General features: G+C 55.6%; 1 protein-coding gene across 3 annotated transcripts; it reads right to left on the bottom strand.

The window, feature by feature from the left end:
- Positions 1 to 7,597: 7,597 nt before the first annotated feature.
- Positions 7,598 to 19,596, bottom strand: PTMA (prothymosin alpha). 3 transcript variants are annotated; one of them, XM_073359139.2, is made up of 5 exons: positions 19,399 to 19,596; positions 13,944 to 14,015; positions 13,046 to 13,136; positions 9,822 to 9,895; positions 7,598 to 8,413 (listed from the first exon to the last, which is right to left on the bottom strand). In XM_073359139.2, exons 1-5 carry the CDS (start codon positions 19,441 to 19,443, stop codon positions 8,366 to 8,368), a joined length of 330 nt encoding a protein of 109 aa, XP_073215240.1. In that variant the 5' UTR covers positions 19,444 to 19,596; the 3' UTR covers positions 7,598 to 8,365. The 3 variants fall into 3 exon arrangements, with proteins under 3 accessions (XP_073215240.1, XP_073215238.1, XP_073215239.1); XM_073359137.1 differs by having other exon boundaries at positions 13,040 to 13,136; positions 19,399 to 19,594; XM_073359138.1 differs by having other exon boundaries at positions 13,040 to 13,133; positions 19,399 to 19,593.
- Positions 19,597 to 20,762: the final 1,166 nt, after the last annotated feature.

The following is a 20,762-nucleotide window of genomic DNA, read 5'->3' as shown; positions in this document are numbered from 1 at the left end:
AGGAAACTGAGTGGTACAGTGGATAAGTGACTCGCCCAAGTCTGCAGAGGGAATCGGGGCCTGCGGCGGGATTAGAACCCAGCTGGAGCTCCTGGAGCGCAGATCACGGCCCCACCGAACGTCTGCCCAGGATCAGCCTCTCTGAAGAGGCCAGTATTGGTGAAAGCAGCTGGGTCCCTCTCCAGCACAGGAGCCATCTTTACACCATCTCCAGGCGGAGCCAGGGTGGCCCAGGTTCCCCTGTTTTGGAGCCAGGCTATCACCCCGCTTCCACTCTTCACTCCAACCCAAGCTCTGCCTGTTGCTACTTCCTTAGGGCCAGGCCCTCTGCTGATGTAAACCAGCCCAGCTCCACCCACTCCATGGCAAGCGGCATTGCGGGGGCTCCAGCCCAGGGTGTTTAATTGCAAGCACTTGTATCGCTTTATTCTATGGGCTAACGTGACTAGGAAGGCTCGAGTCTCAGGCTGGGTGGTCTCCTTGCTCTTTGTTGTTCTCCGACATCTGGGGCCTCTGCATAACATACCCAGGCCGCCGGCTGATCCATGTTGGGCATCGGCGGATCTCAGGAGCATGTCTCTCACTCCACTCCAAAGGGGAAAACTGCTGCCTTTCCTCAGCAGCTGAGCAGACCCCCCTGGCCGTGGGCAGCTCGCTAGACCAGGTCCCTGTCTCTGGGCTTGTTGGGCGAAGCGCTGCTTCAAAGCCTAATTTGTACTTGTAAGCGTCTCTGATTGCAGGGCCCTTCACAAAGGGACCCCCGGCCAAGTAATGAGCAACCCCAATGTACAGCAAAGGTGTGATTCTCTGCTGCCCGTCCTGGAAGCACAGCCCAGGGCAATGGGGGCAAAGGCGGCTTTATGGCCCCGCTACCGGCCCACCTAAGATGTTTCCATCTCTGCCCCCGATGCCAGGGTTTTCAAGGAAGGCCGTGTCCCCTACGTGTGGGGCTGGCACAGGGACCATAATCTATCCCCCACTGCTCTGCACAGTGTAGCCTGTCCTCGTCCTACGGAGGCCTCCCTTCGATCCGGCGGAGGCCCACACCTTTAATACAGAGGCCTGGCCCGTGGAAGCAACAGGTCTTGGAATGCAAGGTGGCCAGGTGGCTTGGCTCGAGGAGCATTGCAGGCTGGGACATGTAGTCTCTGTGGCCTGCACCCTTGTACGGACCAGGAGGGTATGCGCCATTGGTGGGGAGGTTTTCCACTTGATACAGCCCTTTGGTTTGTGGCAAGGAGGCCGTGCAGCCCGTGGATGGAGAGTCTGAGCACCCCGTGTCTGTTTAATGGTGGGGAAGGCGAGGGAGGGCCTTGTCCAGATTGACTGCTCATGAAGACAGAGCTGGAGACTGAAAGGGAATGGGACACCAGTCTTCTGGCGGAGAAAGAGGCTACGGCAAAGGGATACTAACTCATGTCAGTAACATTAGCCACTCCTCCCAGCCCAGCACCGGGGTTGTCTAGATTGTCTGCTGCTCTGAGACAGACGACAAACTACAGGAGATCCATCGGGAACATGGCCCCCAGGCAAGTGGAAAAACAGAACAGGTGGGAATGAAACTGGCAAGGGGGCCAGATAGGATGGAAACGGAGAAGAAGGTGGTTCTATTCTGCTGACCTATTTCTCCCCTGCAGCTCTCATTGGATGTTCTGCACTAAATTCTGCTGTGGAGCATCGCCCTGTGGTTGTTAAACAGCTGTTGTATTCCACCCCAGAGGTGGCTGCATTTCAGGGGTGGGTTAAATCACCTTATTCTGTGTCTAGAGTTTGCAATCAATTGGTTGGATACTTTGGATGGAAGGTGCTTTATCAATATTGCTCACTGACATGCCAGTGGGGAAAGCCAGACTGTCACTGCTGGGCCTGCAGGTCTCACCCTTTATCCTCCAGGAACTCCATCCATTCCCCTGGCTCTCCTGTGTTTTTGGGGTGGAAATTCCCCCCCCCCCCGGAAGATTTATTGGCTGAACAAAAAGAGGTCTGAACTCAACTCGACAGCCTGCAGGGATCCAATGGGGTGGTGGGGAAAGCAGGAACCCACAAGGGACTGGGGTGATGGGGAGTCGCGGTGATACGGGAACAGGGACTGGGTTGGGGGGACTTGGTGGGTGCATAGGGATGCAGGGCCCTGGGGAGGCAGGGTAGACAGGGAGGGGAAAACAGGGACCTGGAAGGAGGGCTGGAATGAAGATGGGGAAAGGGCATGAGGGGGGGCATACAGGGCCCTGGGCATGGGGTGAAGGGGACAATGGGACACTCTGCCCTGGGGGGGAGAGGGATGAATGGCACTGGGGGAGGGGGCATGGGGGACACACAGAACCCCTGGTATGAGGGTTGGGGTGGGCGCAGGGGGTTGTATGGAGTCCCTGAAAGAGGGGGGGATGGGAGGGTGGCCCGGAGCGGGGACTGGAGGGATGCTGGGAGCTTGCTATGCGTGCACTGAGCTCTGCGTACAGAAGCTGTGGCTACGTAATGTTCTGCTAACCTGGCAGGGGCACGGTGCCCTCCTCACGCCCCCCCTTGAGACGTTAGACTCAGAGCCTTGGTCAGGCCCCCTATGCCCCCTTGTGGCTGTTGTTATCACTGCACCCAGCCTCATTGGAAAAGCCCAGGATTGTGGCAAGGGCCACTGCCCGTGGCCAGCTGGGCAGGCCCCTGTGATTGAAACGGCGTGGGGGAGGGGCAGTCAGGATGCCTGGGTTCTATTCCCGACTCTGCCCCTTTTTTTTCTTTTGTGAGCTTGGGCGAGTCACCTTGCTGAGGTGTGCCTCAGTTTCCCCATCAGTAGGATGGCAATTCAAACGCTTGCTTCCCTTCCACGGGGCCGTGAGGCTCAGTGAAGCACCTGGAGATCCGTGGCAGGAGGGGCAGAGCAGAAGGAGAGTCCCCTGCCACCAATTTAACGGAGGCTTCCTCTGGGCCCTTTCATCTCAGGGCTTCTCCCTGCCCGTGGCGTGCAAAGGGCTGGTCTGCATGTGTTTCCCAACCCCCCCATGAGGGACACACATGTGGGGAGAGGAGCCTTCCTAAGCTGCCCGGCCATTGCGCTTGGCTGGGAAAGAGGCACAAGCTGTTATGGTTACAGCTTGGCCCAGCTGCCTTGGAAGTACTGCCAGGGGGCTTGGTGTGGGGGGTGTCAAGAGGTCCCCCCCCCGATTACCTCCTGCTGGTCCTGGCTGGGGTGGGGTAGGACTGAGGGGAAGGGCTGAGGGAGTAGAGCTCCCCCCTCATGGCAATGAGCAACATCAAGTCTGCCCTGCAGTACGCACCCCCCGGGGGCCGTTAGCCCCTCGCATACAAGGCAGCGGTGGCCAAAAGAGCCTGACTGTGAGCCTGGGAGGGGACAGCAGTGGGGGCTGGGGGGGCAGGGCAAAGGTGGTGGGCAGCTGGTTGGCTGGATGAGGCTGGTGGGCTGGCAGGGCGAGGGTGGTGGGCCGAGGGCAGCTGGCTGGCAGGGCGATGAGCTGGGGACAGTGGGCGGGCTAGGCAAAAGCGGTGGACCAGGGGCAGCTGGCCTGCAGGCTGGGCTCGAGCAGACGTTCCCGCTCTCACTCTCACAGGACTGTTTCACTCCCCCTTTCTCCCAGAGGTTCATAAACTCAGCGGTTTCGTCGCAGCCGCTACGGTCTCCCCTCCCTCCCCAGTTGTCGACGCCCTAGGACCATGTCTTGTGCCTTGGCTGCACGGGGGATTTGCCCTGATTCCAGCCCTTGGGGTAGCTACACTGGGACAAACCCCTTTGCAGGCCGGCCAAGCCAGGATTTATGCCTGCGGCGCTCCCCTGGGGTAAATACCGCTTCCTTTCTCCACAATGCGGGTTTACAGGAGGGCAGCTGCACGGGGGGCTGGTCATGGATCGATGGGATCTGGGCAAATTCACCATGCAGACAAAGCCTCCCTTTCGCAAGGGCGACCTTGGACAGTAACCTGGCCAGGCGCGGGCTCTATGCCAGCTCAGGTTCCCAGCCCCCATTTAACCCCTTGTTAACATGAAGCGAGCAGCTCAGACTGCAGGGAAGCGGCAGGACCATGGGGGCTCTGTGGGGCACCAGCGCTTCACTCCGCCCACGCCCTATAGCGCCGGGAGCTTATGGGCATATTTTACCTTGCACATCCATAAACACTGGCTGTGCCTGCTCCGTGCACAGAGCCATGAGTTCAAACCTCCTGCGGGGCCAGGACTGGCCTCGCTGTAAACACCGTCCACGCAGCCCTAGCGGGAATCCCCCCCCTAGAGAAGCACGGTCCCTAAAAGCACAGGACTGGGGAGCAGGTCTCCTGGGTTCCACTCCTGCCTCTGTCATGGTGTGGCCTTGAGCCCCTCACTCTGCCTCTGTTCTTGGGGTGGGTGGTACCGACGTACTGCCGGGGGTTAAACTCACCCACACTTGTAAAGAGAGATCCTTGTGCAAATGGCAGGGGGAGGACAGTTCAGTGGTTAGAGCACCAGCCATGGGCATGGGAGACCTCTGTTGAGTTCCCACTCTGGCCAACCCTTGGCTAGTCACTGAGGTCAGCAGAAGTTAGGCCCCTTTGAAGATCTGGGCCTTAGTTCCCCATCGCTAAAATGGAGATAAGGCCCCTTCTCCAGGGTGCGATGAGGCGAAACCCGTTGCAGCTTGGGTGGAGCTCAGCTGCCAGTGATGGAAGCCCCAGCAGTCCCTGAGCTTGAGGGGGCTGAAGCATTAGAAACCAGGGTCGTTGCCCGAAAGCTGCCCCATGGTCTGACTTTGCCTTCTCTTTCACTGCAGCGTTTAAAGGCCTAGAGACGGGCAAGATCCTTTGGGCAGCTCAGACTTTGCCTTAAACTGGTCTGGGGCCCGCTGCTGCCAGCCTAGCGTCAGGGCTGGGTTCAGGAGCCCTGCCCCCATCTTTTATTCCTCTTGTGCACACAGCCAAGGCCCTCAAAGGTAAGACCCGCTTTTTGTCAGAGGCAGGACGGCCAAGGCACTGACAGACAAGGCTAGAGCTAGCCCAGCCTCGAGCCAGGTGTCCACCAGCTGCTCCCTCTGTCTGCAGTCTCCAAAGGGTTAAGATGGTTAGTCTCTCCCCTGGCTCTATCAGGAAACAGAAGATCTGGGTTAGGCTGGTCACCCACCAAAAGTCAGAGCCTTCAGCGGGGCATCAGGAGGAGCCATTGGCTGGCTGATCGTGCTGTGGGGACGCTCTGCTGTGCACGGGATGCGCTCTCCGTTACTCACTTTCAACATCTATTATTCCTGCCTCTGTTTAGCACTTCCCCCTCCAACACATCTTCCCCAGCCCAAGTCTTTGAAGTAAGCTCCCAGCTACTTCAAGGGACAAAGTGGTGGTCCCTACGCTCCTTGTTTGCCAGGTCCATTGTGGTGCATAGTTTTGTCCCCCTGCCCCGATTGCTGATGCAAGCCATAATCAGGTCAAAGCAGCCATTCAGGTGGAGAGTGGAAAACTCACCAATCGATCAATCACCCTTCATTCCTGCTAATCATCCTTCAAAGAGCCAGGGTAGTAAGTAAAAAAAACAGTCCTTGTGACACCTTAGAGTCTAATGTGGCTGGACACAGCCAGCGCAGCCTGAGAGGAAGAAGCCTGCAAAGCTGGTATGAAAACCAGCTATTGCAAATCCCGCTGAGTGAGAAAGACAGGCCTGAAGACCAGCTTTGCGTAAGCTCAAAAGCTTGCCTCTCACCCACAGAAGTCAGTCCAATAAAGTCAGTCCTTCCCCACTTTGTCTCCTATCTTGGAATGGACACGGCCACAATGCTGCATACCAGCTGCTAGTGCAATTAGGCAGGTGATTCAGGACAATGGTCCAGACTTTGAGCTCAGTAACATCAGTGTAAGTACAGAGCGACTCAGGTGCAGAGCATTGGTGGGCTGGATGCCTTCAAACTAACAGGAGGTGGTGACCCTTGCAACCAGCTAAAACCGCTGCAGCATGCTCCATCCTACATGGGCTTTTTCACCGACTCTTGGGGATGCAATACAACTCCAGGAACTAAGACTACACAGCAGGGGGGACACCTCCCAGTTTTGTCTCGGCCCAGTTCAGACGGAGAACAGTGTTTCCCCGTTGGGGAGAGTTCTCACGACCGCTCGGCCCACCTGGTTAAGCTCAGCTGGTGATGGAGGCTGAGTGATTCCTAGCTGTAAAACCCCGGAGGAGGGAAGTTAGAGCAAAGCAGCAGAGATAGGCCGCAGGTTAGGGATTGCTGGGGTTTTTTTAAAACTCCTCCCTTGTCCTACAAAGTCATTCAGAAATCCACTCTAGGACATGAGCCCATGAAAGTGCTCAAAGACCTGTTGCGGCCGATTCTGCCTCCCCATCGCACTCCAGCTGCTTCTCCCCTACCACATACAGCTCTGTGCCCCTCCCAGGATGGGCTGAGTGCTATTCCCACCCCCAGCCGCTGCGCCCTATAGAAACACTGGGACCTTAGAGAAATAACCCTAGCCAGATGCCGCTGGGGAGTCCAACACTGCAGCGACAGGCAGATTAAACCGAATGCAAACCACAGGCAGGGTTAGGTGGATGGATGGTGTCCATACCTTTAAATATGCTCTCGCCCACAGCCAGGCCTCTTGCAATTGCCGAAGAAACTACCCTGGAGAAAATGGCAGCTTTGCTGGGATTCACATGTCCGTAATGGCCAGCCTGCAGAGCCTTCCCGCTCTCGGAGCTACCAGCTCCCGTGGCCGGGAATTGCTGAACAACCTCTGCAGGAGACCCCCTGCTCTAAACACTCACCCAGACGTTCTTCTAGCACCGCTCCTGGTGAGTCCCCTGATGACTCGCTGTCCTACTAACCCAGAAACCAGCTGGAAGAGGCATAAACAAGCAGGCTGCTCGGCTGAAAGACCAGAGCCCTTGCAGTGCATATACTTGCTCATCCTTTGGGGCAGCTGAGGAGCAGTTCCTGAAAGGTACTTCAGGATCTAATTCCCCTGGGAGTTAAATAGCTTTGAGGAGCTAGGCCTAAGTCCGCAGAGGAGTACCTCTGAAATCATGTCTCTTTCCCATCAAGAGGGTATTTAGCCTCCACAGCCATTCCAGGGTTTCTCCCTCCCAGGGAGTGGCTAGCGTTTAGATGCTAGGATCCTCAGCCGGGAGACACTCGCAGAAGGGAAGGGCTCGTATAGAGATGTTTAAGGGGTGACTTGGTCAGCCTGTAAGTACCTACCTGGGGAACAAATATTTCATAATGGGCTCTTCATGCTAGCAGGGAAAGGTATCTGACATGATCTAAAGGCTGGAGGTTGTAACCAGACAAACTCAGACAGGCAATAAGGCATAAATGTTTAACAAGAAGGATAACTAACCACTGAAACAATTTTCCAAGGTGGTGGATTCTCCTCACTGGCCATTTTTAATTTAAGATTGGATGTTTCGCTAAGATCTGCTCTAGGAATTTGGGAGGTTCTCTGGACCTGCGTTATACAGCTCAGACTAGACCACCATCTGGTCTTGGAATCTAGGAAGCCTACTGCATACAGGGAAGGCCTGGAGCGCCCAGCAAAATCCCAACATCAAATTCCCTCTCCGGCCTGGCCCAGCTTCTGATCAGACAAATCAAATCAACTTAAAAAAAAATAAAACCAAAAAACAAACCAGCGATTGGGAGCCAGCTTCGTTAGAACAACTCAGCAAAATAAAATTCCGGTTTATTGTTGGACAACATTGTTTCACACATACATCAAACAGGCCAAAAAAAAAATAAAATAAAATAAAATAAAAAACAAACAGCAACTTCATAGACAGAGAAAAAAAAAACCTTTTATCTTTGGCCTTGCCATCTCATACAAACCCACGACTTATAGTACAGCTAAAGGACATACACAAAAAAAGTTACTGGAATGCTCGGAATAAGATTGTAAATTTTTTTTTTTTTTTTGCGTTTTTGTTTTTTTACAAGGTCGTTTTTCCTCCTTCGGGAGAATGGTTTGTTGGGACGCGGTCACACCACAAGTAAAGTCAGAGATGGGTAACGAGAGAGAGACACACTTCAAAGCCCCCCCATTTGGTCAATCCGAGATCACTTAAAAATGGCTGACCTCCTAACAATATGTACAAAAATATAAAATGTAAATAAAAAATACAAACAAATTCTCCTTTAAAGTATTTTTAAGAAAGAAAGCAGGGCCTTGAAGTTTTGGTGCTGGGGAAAGAGGGGTTCTCGCCCCACTGACGGGGGGCGGGGGGGAATCTTTTCGGGCATTCGTTCCGAGTGGCGTCGGCATTGCAGGCAGGTTCGCTCTACTTGGGGAGGGTGACCGTGGCGGGGGGTTGCGACGGGACGTTGAAAGTGAACAGGTCGCGCTGGCCTTTTGTTTGTTTTGTTTTTCTCCTTATTTAAAAAAAAAAAAAATTATACATATGTGCTGCCTAGTCATCTTCGTCGGTTTTCTGCTTCTTGGGATCGACGTCCTCGTCCTGGGGAAGAGCAGAGGCGTTAGGGGGCTGGGTGGGTGCCGGCGACAAGCCTGGCCAGGCGGCCCAGGGGAAGTGCGGATTCCACGGTCTGCCGGGTGCTGCCCCGGGGAAATCCTGCCAGAGCCCCTTGAAGCGCGTAAGGAGCGCTCATCCCTTCGGGAGTGGCTATACTTGTGGTCAGCCCGGCAACTGCATGGGTAGACCGGCAAAGCCACGATTTGCAGCCTAGCCTTGTTTCAGGCAGGGGGCTCATCCCTGCCAGCCTGGCTTCTCTTTCACCCAGCAGCTCCTGCTGGCATTGCTAGGGAGCTTGAGACCTGCAGGGCCACCAACACATCGCTGGCTGGATCTGCCCAGCTCGGGCCAGCGTGGGAAGAAGCACTAGGACGTTTGTGTAGTGAATCAGGGCTTCTCAGCAATAGGTGTGTGCGTTTTGGAGGGCCCTTATGGGCACCATTAGGACTCTTGGAAGCTAAACTCCCCTGCACATGCCCCGTGGAGCTGGGGCCAGCAATAAGGGATTTGGCATTTAGGTCTCCTCTCCCCCCAGGGATAAGGAGTTAATAGCCCAATTATCTTCCTTGCCTGCCTGTGCCCCTCCATCCCACGTCCCCCACCAGTGACCAGGTCCCTTTGAAACACAAGCCTGCCCCCTGCGGACCTCCTGACTCCCGGGTCTGCGGCTCGAGCGGCGTCCACATGGCAAAATGACAGGGCTTGGCCCCCCGTGAGTGGGAATCAGGCTCTGACCCACCCACCCCCTCCCCGCCCCACAGCAGGGTGCTAGGACCTGGCTGCTTGCCGAGAGTTGAACTGACTTGTGTGTAACGGAAGAGGGGCTTAGGCTCAAATCTGAATCAGAACCCAGGCTTAACATGCAGTGTAGACATACCCCTGGATACCAAGTGAGACCCCCCTCCTTGCCAGGAAGTACCTATTCACCCCCCCCCCCCCCCCAGGCTCCCAGCATTTCCTTCCTTCTGGTGTGTGGCTGGAAACCAAGTGCGCACCGAATAGTCAGCGCAGATGCCGGAGCCAAGCGCGAGGGGAGCAGGTGCAGTGTGGAAAGGGACCCAGAGTTCAGCAAGCGCCCGCCTCCCCCATGCGCAGCCTGGCTGTGTGCAGAGCCAAGCGCGCACGGGGACGGACGGACACACAAACTCCTCTCTAGCAGAGCACTGCAGCTCCCACGCTCATCAGGACTTGACAAATGGAGGACAATGCTGGGAGCTGGCTGCCCAGCCCTCTCTAATCCACCCCAGGGTTTCCCCGAGCACCCAGCACTGTTGCCAATCCCCCTCCTCTCCCAGCCCTCGAGTAGCTGTGAGGGCTCCCGGCTAGCTAGAGAGTCCAGGAGCAGCAGCGCTGGTTGTTCTCCTTGGTTCACAGCCTGAGGCAGCCCACCTACCTCGTCATCCTCAGCTGCCCGTTTGCCTGTGGGTGCGTCGCCTTCCTCATCTTCATCGCCGTCCTCTTCCTCACCTGGGGGGGGGGGCGGGGAGAACAAGGAACGTGAGCCTTTGGTGGCAGCTTCACGCTGGTCCAGCCTGACGTGGAAAGGACACCGGGCAGGCAGGCGGTCGAGCAAAGCGCCCGACTAGGCCGAGACCCGCTGGAACGGGAACCTGACCCTTACGGGGACAAGCTCAGGGCTTGTCCTTCTGCTCCTCAGACGTTCAAGGGCAGCGCCAGCTCTTCGTGCACGTTGCCCAGCGCCGGGCTGCGTGGGGCCCCCCTCCAGACAGCCAGCGGCTCGCGGCGCAGCTCCCCTGCAACGCCCAGAACAGCCCTCCTGCCCCCGCTGCAAGGTCTGGCATACGCCGCACTCGGCTGGCATCAGACACCCTCGGGCTCTGGCTTGTGCAGCCAGACACCAGATCAACACGCCCGCCGTGCAGGGGTGGGACGAGAAGCGTGGGGATGATTACAAAAGATGGCAGCTGGGAATAGGAGACGGGGCCGCTATCCGACTAGTTCAAAGCCAGCTGCATCCTAGCTGAGCAGTTACCGCCTGACAGCTGCTTGGGGCCCTGATGCCCATCGCTGCAGGTTCCTGGGCTGCAAAATCGTCACCACGCGACCCTTTTCTAGGGGTAGGGGGGCCTCAGCAGAGGGGCCAAGAGCTGAGTGGGCCACCTGGACACTAGAGATGGTCCCCTCCGCATCTGGAGTGGGGTGCATTGGCAGGGGCGGGAGCCCCAGGCTTGGCCACCTCTCCCCCCCCTCTTTGTGTGGATAAATAGAGCGACCAGCATCAAATTCGCTTTAAAAAAAAAAAGAAAAAAAGAAAAGCCTTTCCTAGCGGCTGCTCTAACTACTCCAGATTACTTCTGCTTCTCTTTGCAGCTATTAGTCCATCTTTAATGAGTTAAGAGAGCCAGAACGCATTAGTTCTGAGTCAGAACACATTCTAATTATCAGAGCGGCCAACAAATTCTGCTGACAGGCCACAGCCTTCTAGGGAGAGAGTCAGACGTGACCCACTTTGAGCTCAAATAGGCCAGTGGATCAGAACAATGTTGTCTACGGTGCCCGAGTCCAACCGGGAGGGGCGTGAGACTTGGGAGAGGAAAGCCTGGTTGCAGACCAACCTAAGTCCTTTGCATAACGGGAGGCCCAGCTAAACTGACAGCGTTCAGGCCAGTAAGCTGGCTTTAAATGTCCCCACGAGCTGCACGTATAGACAGCTGGGGATTAGGGTCATCCACCTGGCACACCCACCCGCCTGCCCCCTGCCAGCAGACGCTCAGACCCAGCATTGCCCGAGCTTCTGGAGCTGCCAGATTAGCTGCAAGTGATGGCTCAACACTTCGCCCGCGAGCTCACGCACCGGGTTACTTGGATGGATCACGTGACTGCAGTCAAGCTGATTGGGGGCACACTTAGCTGCCTGAGCTTCTTTCAGCAAAGCAAATGATAGGATGGGGGGGAGAGGGCTAAGGAGGATGGAGGGGGTCTTTAAAAACAGATTTGATGACTTTGGGCTGAAGTTTAGTTCCCAATGTTTCAAACCAGCAGGAGGCAAGAGGGTCACTGGCAGCCCTTACTGGCTTTTCTCTCTCCTATGCAATGCCTAGACTGCTCAGACCAGCCCCTTAGGAACTTCCTCCACGCAGAGATTACCTGGGGTTAGGCTGGAAAGACATGACTTAACCCCTCCTCAAAGAGCGCCTCCCTCTTCCCCCTCCCCTCCCCATGCCAGGCGTTAACCATCGAGCAGGGCGCAGATGGCTCAGTGCTCCGCATCGTATCCATGCTCTTCTTTGAGGGGTGGGGGTGACGGCAGAGGGGGCTGCATCATGCTCACCACCAAGGTATCTAATCAACGCCCCACACCCGCAGCGAAGCCCAGTTCTGCAAACCACCCAGAAGTAGCAGGCAGCCCTTCATGGGTTTCATGGAAAAGGCATATGGCCCAGGCTCCCACGAGGCTGGGGTGAAATTCAACTTCAAGGGTTAAACCTCCATCCTGCAAGGCCGAGGCTGCCCGTGTATCTCCAGTGAGCTATCCAAGAACCAGTTCCTATACTGAGAGCGCCATGTCCCCCTTATCCTCCTGGGGCTGCTGCCAGGAGCCCAGACTTTCCTCTATTCAAACAGGGGCTTGCTTAAAGGCCTTCAATTCCTGGCCTCAAAACCCCACGCCCAGCACAACCCAAGTGTTGCCGCCCAAGATTGCAGGGGATTAACCAGGAATAGCTAATCAAAGGACTTTTTTCAGGTTGAGCTCAAGGGGCATGGCTTGCTAATAATGGTTCGCAACCTCCTCCCAGCCTTAATGGGGTATAAAAATAGATGGTGTTTTTCAGCCAAGTGGGTCTTGGACAAGGAGGCTGAAAAGGGAAGCAGGTAGGGAAGTGACTGGTGGTCCACTGACGCCTGCCTGCAGGCTGGCTTACGCTAGGAAACCAGAGGGAGGCAGGAGCTGCAAGGGGAGACAGTCTGAAAAAGTTTAAATGAGCCATTTGCTCCTGTTCTAGCTGCAGATAAGACGCACTGCAGGAAAGAGCTAAAGGCTCATGCATCTGCTTAACTGGAACCAATTGCTTAGCATGAATCATTAGCCTGGGAAGGGAGTATGATTGTGCGGACTGCACGAGAGTGGCATCGACCTCCTATGCACTCTGCTCTTCGCCTGCCTTGCAAAGGGAGACCCCCTGGAGACCTGGCTCATTCCCCGGCCAGGTCAGGCCAGTCAGACTGCGCCTTTGCCCGTCGGTGTGCCGTTTTGCTGGTACCTGCACAGCTCCTGGGATTGAGGGCAGGTTTTTCAACTACGCGCTATGAGCTAGAGCATCTCCTCAGGGCCTCTGCGCTACGCAGCACGGCCAGAATGGGGAGCGATCGGTCCTCAGCCTGTTAGAACCAACTCCGGGGCTGATTTCACTGGAAACCAATCCAAACCCGGGCTGGCGGGGGCCGCTAGGAGGAAGGGGTGGGACAATACAAGACTGGCTAGACCCTCAGTGGCAGCAGGCAGAGAACTGCCCCAGAGCAGCCACAAGGGGGAGATGCTGCTCCTGGCACTCGCCGGCCACGTGCGGTAACTCAAGCCTCTTGCTAAAGGGCTCCGTTTAAGGGCCGGATTTGGCTGCTCTAAGGTGAGAAAGCAGGGTGAAAAATTACCATCACCCTCTTCCTCCTCGTCCTCTTCTTCGCCACCTTCTTCTTCCTCTTCGTCTACTTCGTTGTCAGCCTCCTGCTCTCCATTTTCCTCGTTCTCCTTGTCAAGACAAGACACTCACTTAAAAAAAAAAAATGCATGGAGGGAAATGGCTCGCCTCCCCATCCCATTCCCATTCCCACCCCCCGCCCCCCCCCACACACAGAGCCGCAGCCTGAGATCAAGCGATCTAGGAACCCATCCAGCAAGTGCAAGTTGAGGAGACAGGCCCCTGCCTGGCTCCCTCTCTCAGCTCTCGTAGCAGGTGCCCACTGGCTGACATGCAAGCTACATGTGTTTTCACTTCAAGGCTGTTCCCCATTCCGTCTATGCTTCACGCAGAAACAAAGATGAAGGACTTAAATTTTATGGTAATGTGGCGGCTGCATCTTGAGCCTCAGACAGGAATCTAAAGTCTATTGTGACATCGTGTCAGATTAAAAGGCAGCATTGTCAGTTTCCCTCTGGCAGTTTTAAGAAAAACAAAAAAAAACCAAACAAGCAAACCCCACATTTCCTTGTGTACAAGGCTTTTCCCACCCATCTGTTTGCCACATTTTCAACCCAAACGACGGCTTCTAGAAGGAGGCGGCACTGAAGACAAGCATTCTCTGAGGGATGTAAGAGTCAGCCCAAGAGCTCCCACCACACCTCTCCTCCCCCTCCCGTACTCCTGGAAATCGCCTGCGGGCTGGAGGCTTTCACTGACTCTGAAACTGCACCAGCATGTTGCTTTCACAATGGGGTTACACAGCCAAGTGCTGCTGTATGGAACGTTTCCTCCTCCCAGAGGACGTCAAAGAAGGAGTCTGCAGGAACATCAGCAAGCAAAGGACCATCTCCCAAGACTGGTTTAGCGATACTTACAGCATTGCCGTTGGCTGGTGCATCTCTGCCATTTTCTGTCTCTTCCACAACTTCCTTCTTCTCTTTTAGATCCTTAAAGGAACAAAAATAACCAATGAGTCACCAGGATTCCAGCCTACAGTCCTCACGGTAGGAAAGTTAAAAGGGGCGGGGGGGGGGGAGAAAGGTCTGGGAGACAATTCCCCTTCACATCCCTTGCACAAGCAACTTGTTCTGGGCAGTTGTTGCAGGGGTTGGAACCGGCGGGAAGAGAGAAAGAGAGAGAGAGATTTTAAGTGTGTATTACTACACTTTATTAAAGCAAAAGGTGGCTACATTTAACTTAGGAACTCCCAGGATCTTCCAAACATAAAGAGCTGGTCCCCTGCATCTGCTTTTCAGCCAAAGCATTGGCTCATTTCCCACCTTATCGTGTTCAGGGGAAACGGCTGCATTCCCACTGATAGCCCTTTGGCTATCAGTGTGCTGAATTACAGAATCAGTCACCCCAGGGTCTGCAGACTCACACAGCCACTTGCTGCCTTCACAACAGGGAAGGGTAGAGAACTGAGCCCAAATTGTTATTAGCAGAGCCTGTGGTGTCTCTCCCAACCAGCTTGCTCTTACTTGTAGTCACAGAGTGGAAATCCAGGATAAATCTCAAGACTCTTAGTCAAACAGCAGGGAGACAGCGATTTTTTCCACATTACTCCAAGGAACATGGCGCCGTTAGGTTCAACACTGCTAGATCAGTTCAAATCTGAACCGCAAGCACAGGCAGGAGAGAGCAAGCGCCCATATGTTTTTGCTGTTGATCACTGTCAAGATGTCATGCCAAGTCACTCGGCAAACAGGCTGAACGGATCCAACTTTTTGTTCCTGCACATGGCTAAAAAGAACGCTCTGGCACCCGAGTCTGCATCATCCTCCCTTTATGTGACTGCATCAGCTGCAGCTAGATCCTGCTCGCCACAAGAGAAGTTATTACCCCTGCCAAGGAAAGTTAAGAGGCCTTTCACCAGGGATGCAGGGCAGCCACGCAGTCTGCCTTGAACAAAGACCATGAGGTGTTGGAAACTTTTTGGCAGCTTCCTCCCTCTGCTGCAGCAGCAAACCTGGCTTTTTTTGTCGGCATCTCCGCAAGCCCCCCAGCCTGGAGGGAAGCGTGTCACTTTCACTCTCAGAGTTGGTGTCACTTCCTCGTGTCACCCAAGTCACTGTCACAGCATGGCCAGCCCTGATTACTGTGGCCACCTCTCTCTTTTTATTTGGATTAAAATAACCTTTGGATTATTCGGTCAACAGCACTGGCGTATTAGAACAGTGAACTACTTAAGCCTTTCAGATACCCAGGCATCTGGATAAACCAAGCAAGGATTAATAAAGTGTGACTGCATTATCCCAAGGCACCAAGCCTACGACCTAGCCCTGAACAGCTTGAAAGCACTGGGGTTTACTACACCTGTTACTGAGACATCACCTAGTCAAGTAAATATTCTGTTCATGGCTCACAGAAGTGCAGATCTACTTCCTCCTTCCACTAACATTTGAATACCATGCAAATTGCAGTTTCTCTGAACTAACCCACTCCATCAGTTTTTACACTATCTCCGACTCATTACTGGATGAGTGAGATGCTCGCATTTAACCTCACTCTTATTCGCTGCCATGCCATAACTAGTTAGAGCCAGCACACGGTTTTAAACTGACCTACAAGAAAATTCTAAGATACCCCAAGTTTAACACAGAAGAAATGAAAAATAGTCAAAATTTCCAAGTCACCAGTTACTATGTTCATAATCCTTTTTGAGAAGTTATGCGTAAAACACAAGTGGTTCTTATGGCTAAGGAGGAGCAGTAATGTTATGACTAATTTTAGTTTAATAAATCCGAGGCACCAGCCATCAGTGTTCCATTTAAGATACTTTCAGTTAGATTATAATTGACTTACCAGGCCATGCTTATTTGCATAGAGACAGTGCTCTGCTAGAAATACTACTATTTTTTCCATTCCTAAGAACGAATCCAATGCAAATAGATAAATTTGTACCAGCCTTCAGATGAGGAGTCAAGGTAGCAGTATTACTTTAGTTTTAATGCTTTGATGGAGCCTTCAGTTATAGGTGTGGCAGGGCTGTTTGTCCATAAAACAGCAGTGAAGTTTAGTCATAGGGAAGCCCTAGCCTCCACCTTCTCCTACTCCCAAAAAGTGAACTCGAATATTCCATTTGACATAGTAGTAACAGATACTAGAAACCATCAAAACCAACTGCATTCATAGGCCATGTCATAGCTAGACCCCAGTACAGACAGATCAAATAAAACAATCAGGACTGATCATTTAAAAGTGGGGTAAAAAATATGCTCCACAAACTGTGAGGATTGGTCCAGTCCCAGGTACTTCTGGACTATTTATGTGATTTATTGCCCTGCTGCAGGGGACTCCCCTGCCCCCTTAGTTCTAGCCACACCATTCAGTCACTCAGTTTGCATGGACTCCAAGGTGCGATGCATTTTAAGGGGCTGCAATTTTCGGTAAAATCAGCAGTTTGCAAAAGAAAGTTGAACGCTCCCAGGATTCTCAGGGAACTGGCAGCTGCATTTATTTTATTTATTGCCAGTCTGCTGCGACCCCAAATCCCAACTGCAACCCCCCAGTGCTCCGAGTCAGTCAATGGGGCTCACTCTGGCTTCAAAGGGCCAGGTTGTGGGCTGCAGCAACCCTCCCGCCAGCAGGGGGCGCCGGCTTCTCAGCGCCACGCGCCCTGCCCTATTTCAAACCGCGCGCCACTCTCCGCGCCTTCTGATTGGCCCAGCGCCGGCGCGCCGGCCCCGCCCTTCGCGTCTTGCCGGGAACTGTAGTCTCCGCGGGGCCCTCCGGCGCAAGGCCGCCCGCGGGGAGAGAACTCCAACTCCCATGGGGCCCCGCGCGGGCGGAGCGCGCAGAGGCGGCAGCACGTGGTGATGAGCGAGCTGTTGCGAAGCTGGGCGGTGCCGAGCAGCGCAGGAGGAGCCACCGCCCGGGAGCCGAGGCGGCAGCTCTGGGACCCCTCCCCCCACCCGGCGGAATAAATCTTCAGTGTCTTGTTTATTTCAGTGTCCCGACGTGAAGCGGGCGGGACCCGCGCCCTTGGTGTGCTCCCCCGCCGGACCCCCACGGGGATGGGGGCGGGGTCCTGCTGGCCAGGGCCGCAGCAGTCACCACGGGGGCGGGCGGGAGGTGGACTCAACGCCCCACCCGGACTGGGAAAGGTGCAAAGCGCCGCCGCCCGCTCCAGAGCCGGCTCCCTGCAAGGTTTGGGGGTGCATCGCCCGAGCCTTCCTCCCCCGGGCACTAGGGGCAGCTCGCACAGCGGGGGCGACACTGGTCTACCCCCGTCCCCCCCGCGCCCAAGTGCACTCCTGCGGGGGAAGCGTAGGGGGCTGCTACACAAATCCGGGGAGGGGGGGGGGCGCAGCGGGGAAAGATCCCCCGCCCCCAAAGGGCAGGGGAAGGTTAATTAGATTCTCACCCCCCCCGCCCCCAGATCCCTCCGAAACAGGCTGCTGGAGGGGGAGGGCGAGCGAGGGAGCAAAGCCACCCCCCCTGCATCCGCTGGGCGGGACCCCCTGGCCCGCGGCTGGGACCCGAGCGAGCCAAAGTTCAGCAAGGGGGGGGGCAGAAGGGAAGCGGGGGGCGGGAAGAGCCCCCGCAGACCGGGGGCTGGGGTCCGGGGACTCTCGAATCGCAGAAGCGGGAAAACAGAAGTGAAAACGAAATTTGCAAGCCGGATTCTGGGCCGCTGAGCCCGGTGGCGGCTCGGCGCTGAGCCCCGCAGCCCGAAACCGGCTGTCGCGCCTGTCGGGGGCGGGGGGCGCTGACCTACTCCCCAGCCCCGGTGGGGGTAGGGCGGCGGGCGGAACACCTGGAAACCCAGACCAATGCCCAGAGCAGAGCGGCGTCCTCCCCACACTTCCCTGCCGGGGGGCAGAGGAAACCCCCCCGCCCCCGCGCCCGATGGGGCTGGAGGATCATGGCCGCAACTCCCCCCCCCCCCGCAGTGATCGGCCCGGAGCGCGGGGAGAAGCCGCGACCCCGCAAGGAAAGCGGGGCTGGTACCGCGTGGGGTGACCCTCGCTACATTGTATCCACCGCTCGCTACGCTGTATCCAAGCCCGGCCACTTCGGACGCTGCCAGGCGGGGCCGGAGGTTCTCTCCCCCCCCCCCAGCTGTGGCTGGAAGTTTCACCCCCACCCCTCCCCACGGGACTCCCACCCACTCGCACGCGTGGGCTCCCTGACAATCTCCCCTCGCTCGAGCCGTGTTCTGTCCTGAGGCTTCACCTCCCGGGATGGGATACCCGCTGCTCGCCAGCTCCCCCCGCCACGGGGGAGCCCAGCTCAGAGGGCAAACGCCAGCGGGGAAAGGGGGACAAAGCGCAAGCGATATTAAGCTTCCGATTAAAACAGTGCGGGGTCCCTCCCTTCGCCTCCCTCCTTTTGCCCCACAAGGTTAATCGGTCTTTAACTGGAGTTAAAAACCCTGCAGCCTGATGGGGATCTTAACCCGCTTAAAAAGAAAAAGAAAAAAAAGGGGGGGGGGGAGAAACCGGGCTCCGTCCTCAGCTGGGGAGCCAGGCTGACACTGAAAGTGGCGGGGCTTGGGGAAGGGGGGAGATCCGGGCAGGTATCTGGGGCTGCGATCCCCGAGAGGGAAAGCCACGCTATTTCGCCGGCCCGGCGTGCTCGCTTCCTGGCATCATTAAACAAAGAACCCGCGCAGATCACCACAAACATTCGCAGTCAAATCCAAGCGTTTCCCATCAAAGTCAAGGCTCGCCCCCCCGCCGGCCATCCAACGAAATCGCTTCCGATTATTCGCCTCCGCCAAGTTGTAAAGTTATTTCCGTGCAATTAAAGTGATCGGGCTGTTTGTTTGTTTGGGTGATGGTTTGTTTTTTTTAAATGCCCAACCCAGCCAAACCCACCAACAAACGCTTCATTTCAAAAGCAAGGGGGCTGCGATCAATCCCCCTTAAAAAGTGGGTGTTTCGTGCCGGATCCGTTCCCACCACTTTCCAGGCAGGTTATTTCCCCTCTTTAGGGCAGGGGGACTAAAGTGGGATCCAAGTTTGATGGGGGGAGGGGGCTGTCAAGCTGCGAGGCGATTTGAATGGAGAGAAAGATTCCTAGACAGGCAACATCAGCCCAATGCCTCCTTGAAACACACCTAGCAAAACCCCTCCAGCGTAAGACTTTACAAAACTCCCCCCCCCCCCCAAAAAGCCACTCTAGGTTTGCAACCTTTACGAGACAAATCACTCTCCCTTCCCCCACCCCTCGTAGAGAAAAAACAAACAAACCACAGCAGGTTCCCCCTCCCCGCAAGACAAAACGGTACTTGGGGGGCACACGAAGTAAAAAAAAAAATACATACAGCGGAAAAAACGCGGAGGAGGGGGGGGGCGCGGAGGAGAGCGGGGTCTGGAGCCTCACCTTGGTGGAGATCTCAGAACTGGTGTCCACGGCTGCGTCTGACATGGTGCGCGGGGAGCGGGGTATAGAAAATATTTCTGCTATAAAAATAAGCAAAGTGCAGGTCCGGCGGCGCGGAGCAGGGCAGGAACAATGCAAAGATGGCTTTGGACAGAGCCAGTGGAGAACTCACGCGGCGCCACTACCTTTAATATAGATTAGTGGGCGGCGCGCTCACTCCCCTGCGCGATCCCCATTGGCCGGGCGGAGGGGAGATGGGCCCGGTCATTGGTCGGGGGGCGAACAATGGGCAAGGCTGCTTAAAGCGGCAGAGCCCCCCCATGGGTGCAATGAGTTTGCGCCCGGCCTCAGCATGCGGAGCGCTGCGAGAGGCAGCAAAGCGCGGCAACGGCATGGCTGCTCCTTTCCCTCCCTCCCTCCCTCCGCAGGGAAGTCGCCCCGCGTGCAAAACGCAGAGCCCTGGGTTGCATTGTTAGCGCTGAGCCGAGGCTGGAAGGGAACAGAGGCACTAAGCCGGAGGAGAAACCGACCCCCTCCCACCCCGGCCCCAGTCTCTGCCTGCGTCTCTCTCCTGCAGCCGCGGTGCCGCCGCCGCCGCCGACTTCAGCAAGTCTCCGCTGCCATTAGAGAAGGGACCCACACTCTGTAAGGGGAGGGGGGATTTTAAAAGTTGATGCAAAAGAAATCCGCTTCTACATTAATCGCCCCCCCCCCCGCCCCTTTGTAAAGAGCCGCTGCGCGTTTTACACGCGTGCAAGCGGCGGGGGAGGGGGGGGGAGTTATTCCGCCTTTCGCTGATTAAAACCCAAGAGCCGCGTTCGTCCCTATGAAAAACCTCGCACGGGGCTGGGACTTTCCAACTCACGGGAGAGGCGGTCGGGGTTTCAATCCACGATCGAATAAGCGATCCCTCCCCACTCCACACGCTCCCTTTCTCTCAGTGCTGACTGAACCTTTTACGATCCAGCCCCACCATTCACAAAACCTCCCCCCCTCCTAAAAAAACCAGGAAATTACAGTTTAAAAAACCAGATCCGATTTCCCCCCCAATTTCACACTTTTTTTTGGGGGGGGAGGGGAGGATCCAGCATCTTTCCTACCTGGGTATCAACGCTCTCATCCCGCCTTAGCCTTGTAAATCTCATTTTAAACCCAAAACTCAGTTTTCCCAAAAGCAAGAAATTTGCACAAAATAATGGGTGAAGAATAATTAAAAAAACAAAACAAAAAAACCCAACCCACCTGCATCGAGGATTTTTCCCCCTTTTGCTAGAGCCCTACCATTCCCCCCCCCCCCGTAACTTTGCAAATGGGGTGCAAAGGGGAAAGAGAGAGAGACCCCCCCCGCCTTAATATCATACAAT

This window comes from Lepidochelys kempii, chromosome 9 (assembly GCF_965140285.1).
Source record: "Lepidochelys kempii isolate rLepKem1 chromosome 9, rLepKem1.hap1, whole genome shotgun sequence".
NCBI classification, from domain to species: Eukaryota; Metazoa; Chordata; order Testudines; family Cheloniidae; genus Lepidochelys; species Lepidochelys kempii.
This window is presented reverse-complemented; position numbering and strand designations above follow the sequence as displayed.

Bases quoted from the DNA above. Each gene is read 5' to 3' on its own strand.
- PTMA (XM_073359137.1), bottom strand. From the start codon at position 19,443: ATGTCAGACGCAGCCGTGGACACCAGTTCTGAGATCTCCACCAAG. The intron at 13,137-13,943 runs GTAAGTATCGCT...TGTCTTGACAAG, and splicing joins CACCAGCCAACGGCAATGCT to GAGAACGAGGAAAATGGAGA. The intron at 9,896-13,039 runs GTAATTTTTCAC...CCCCCCCCCCAG, and splicing joins CGAGGAGGAAGAGGGTGATG to GTGAGGAAGAGGACGGCGAT.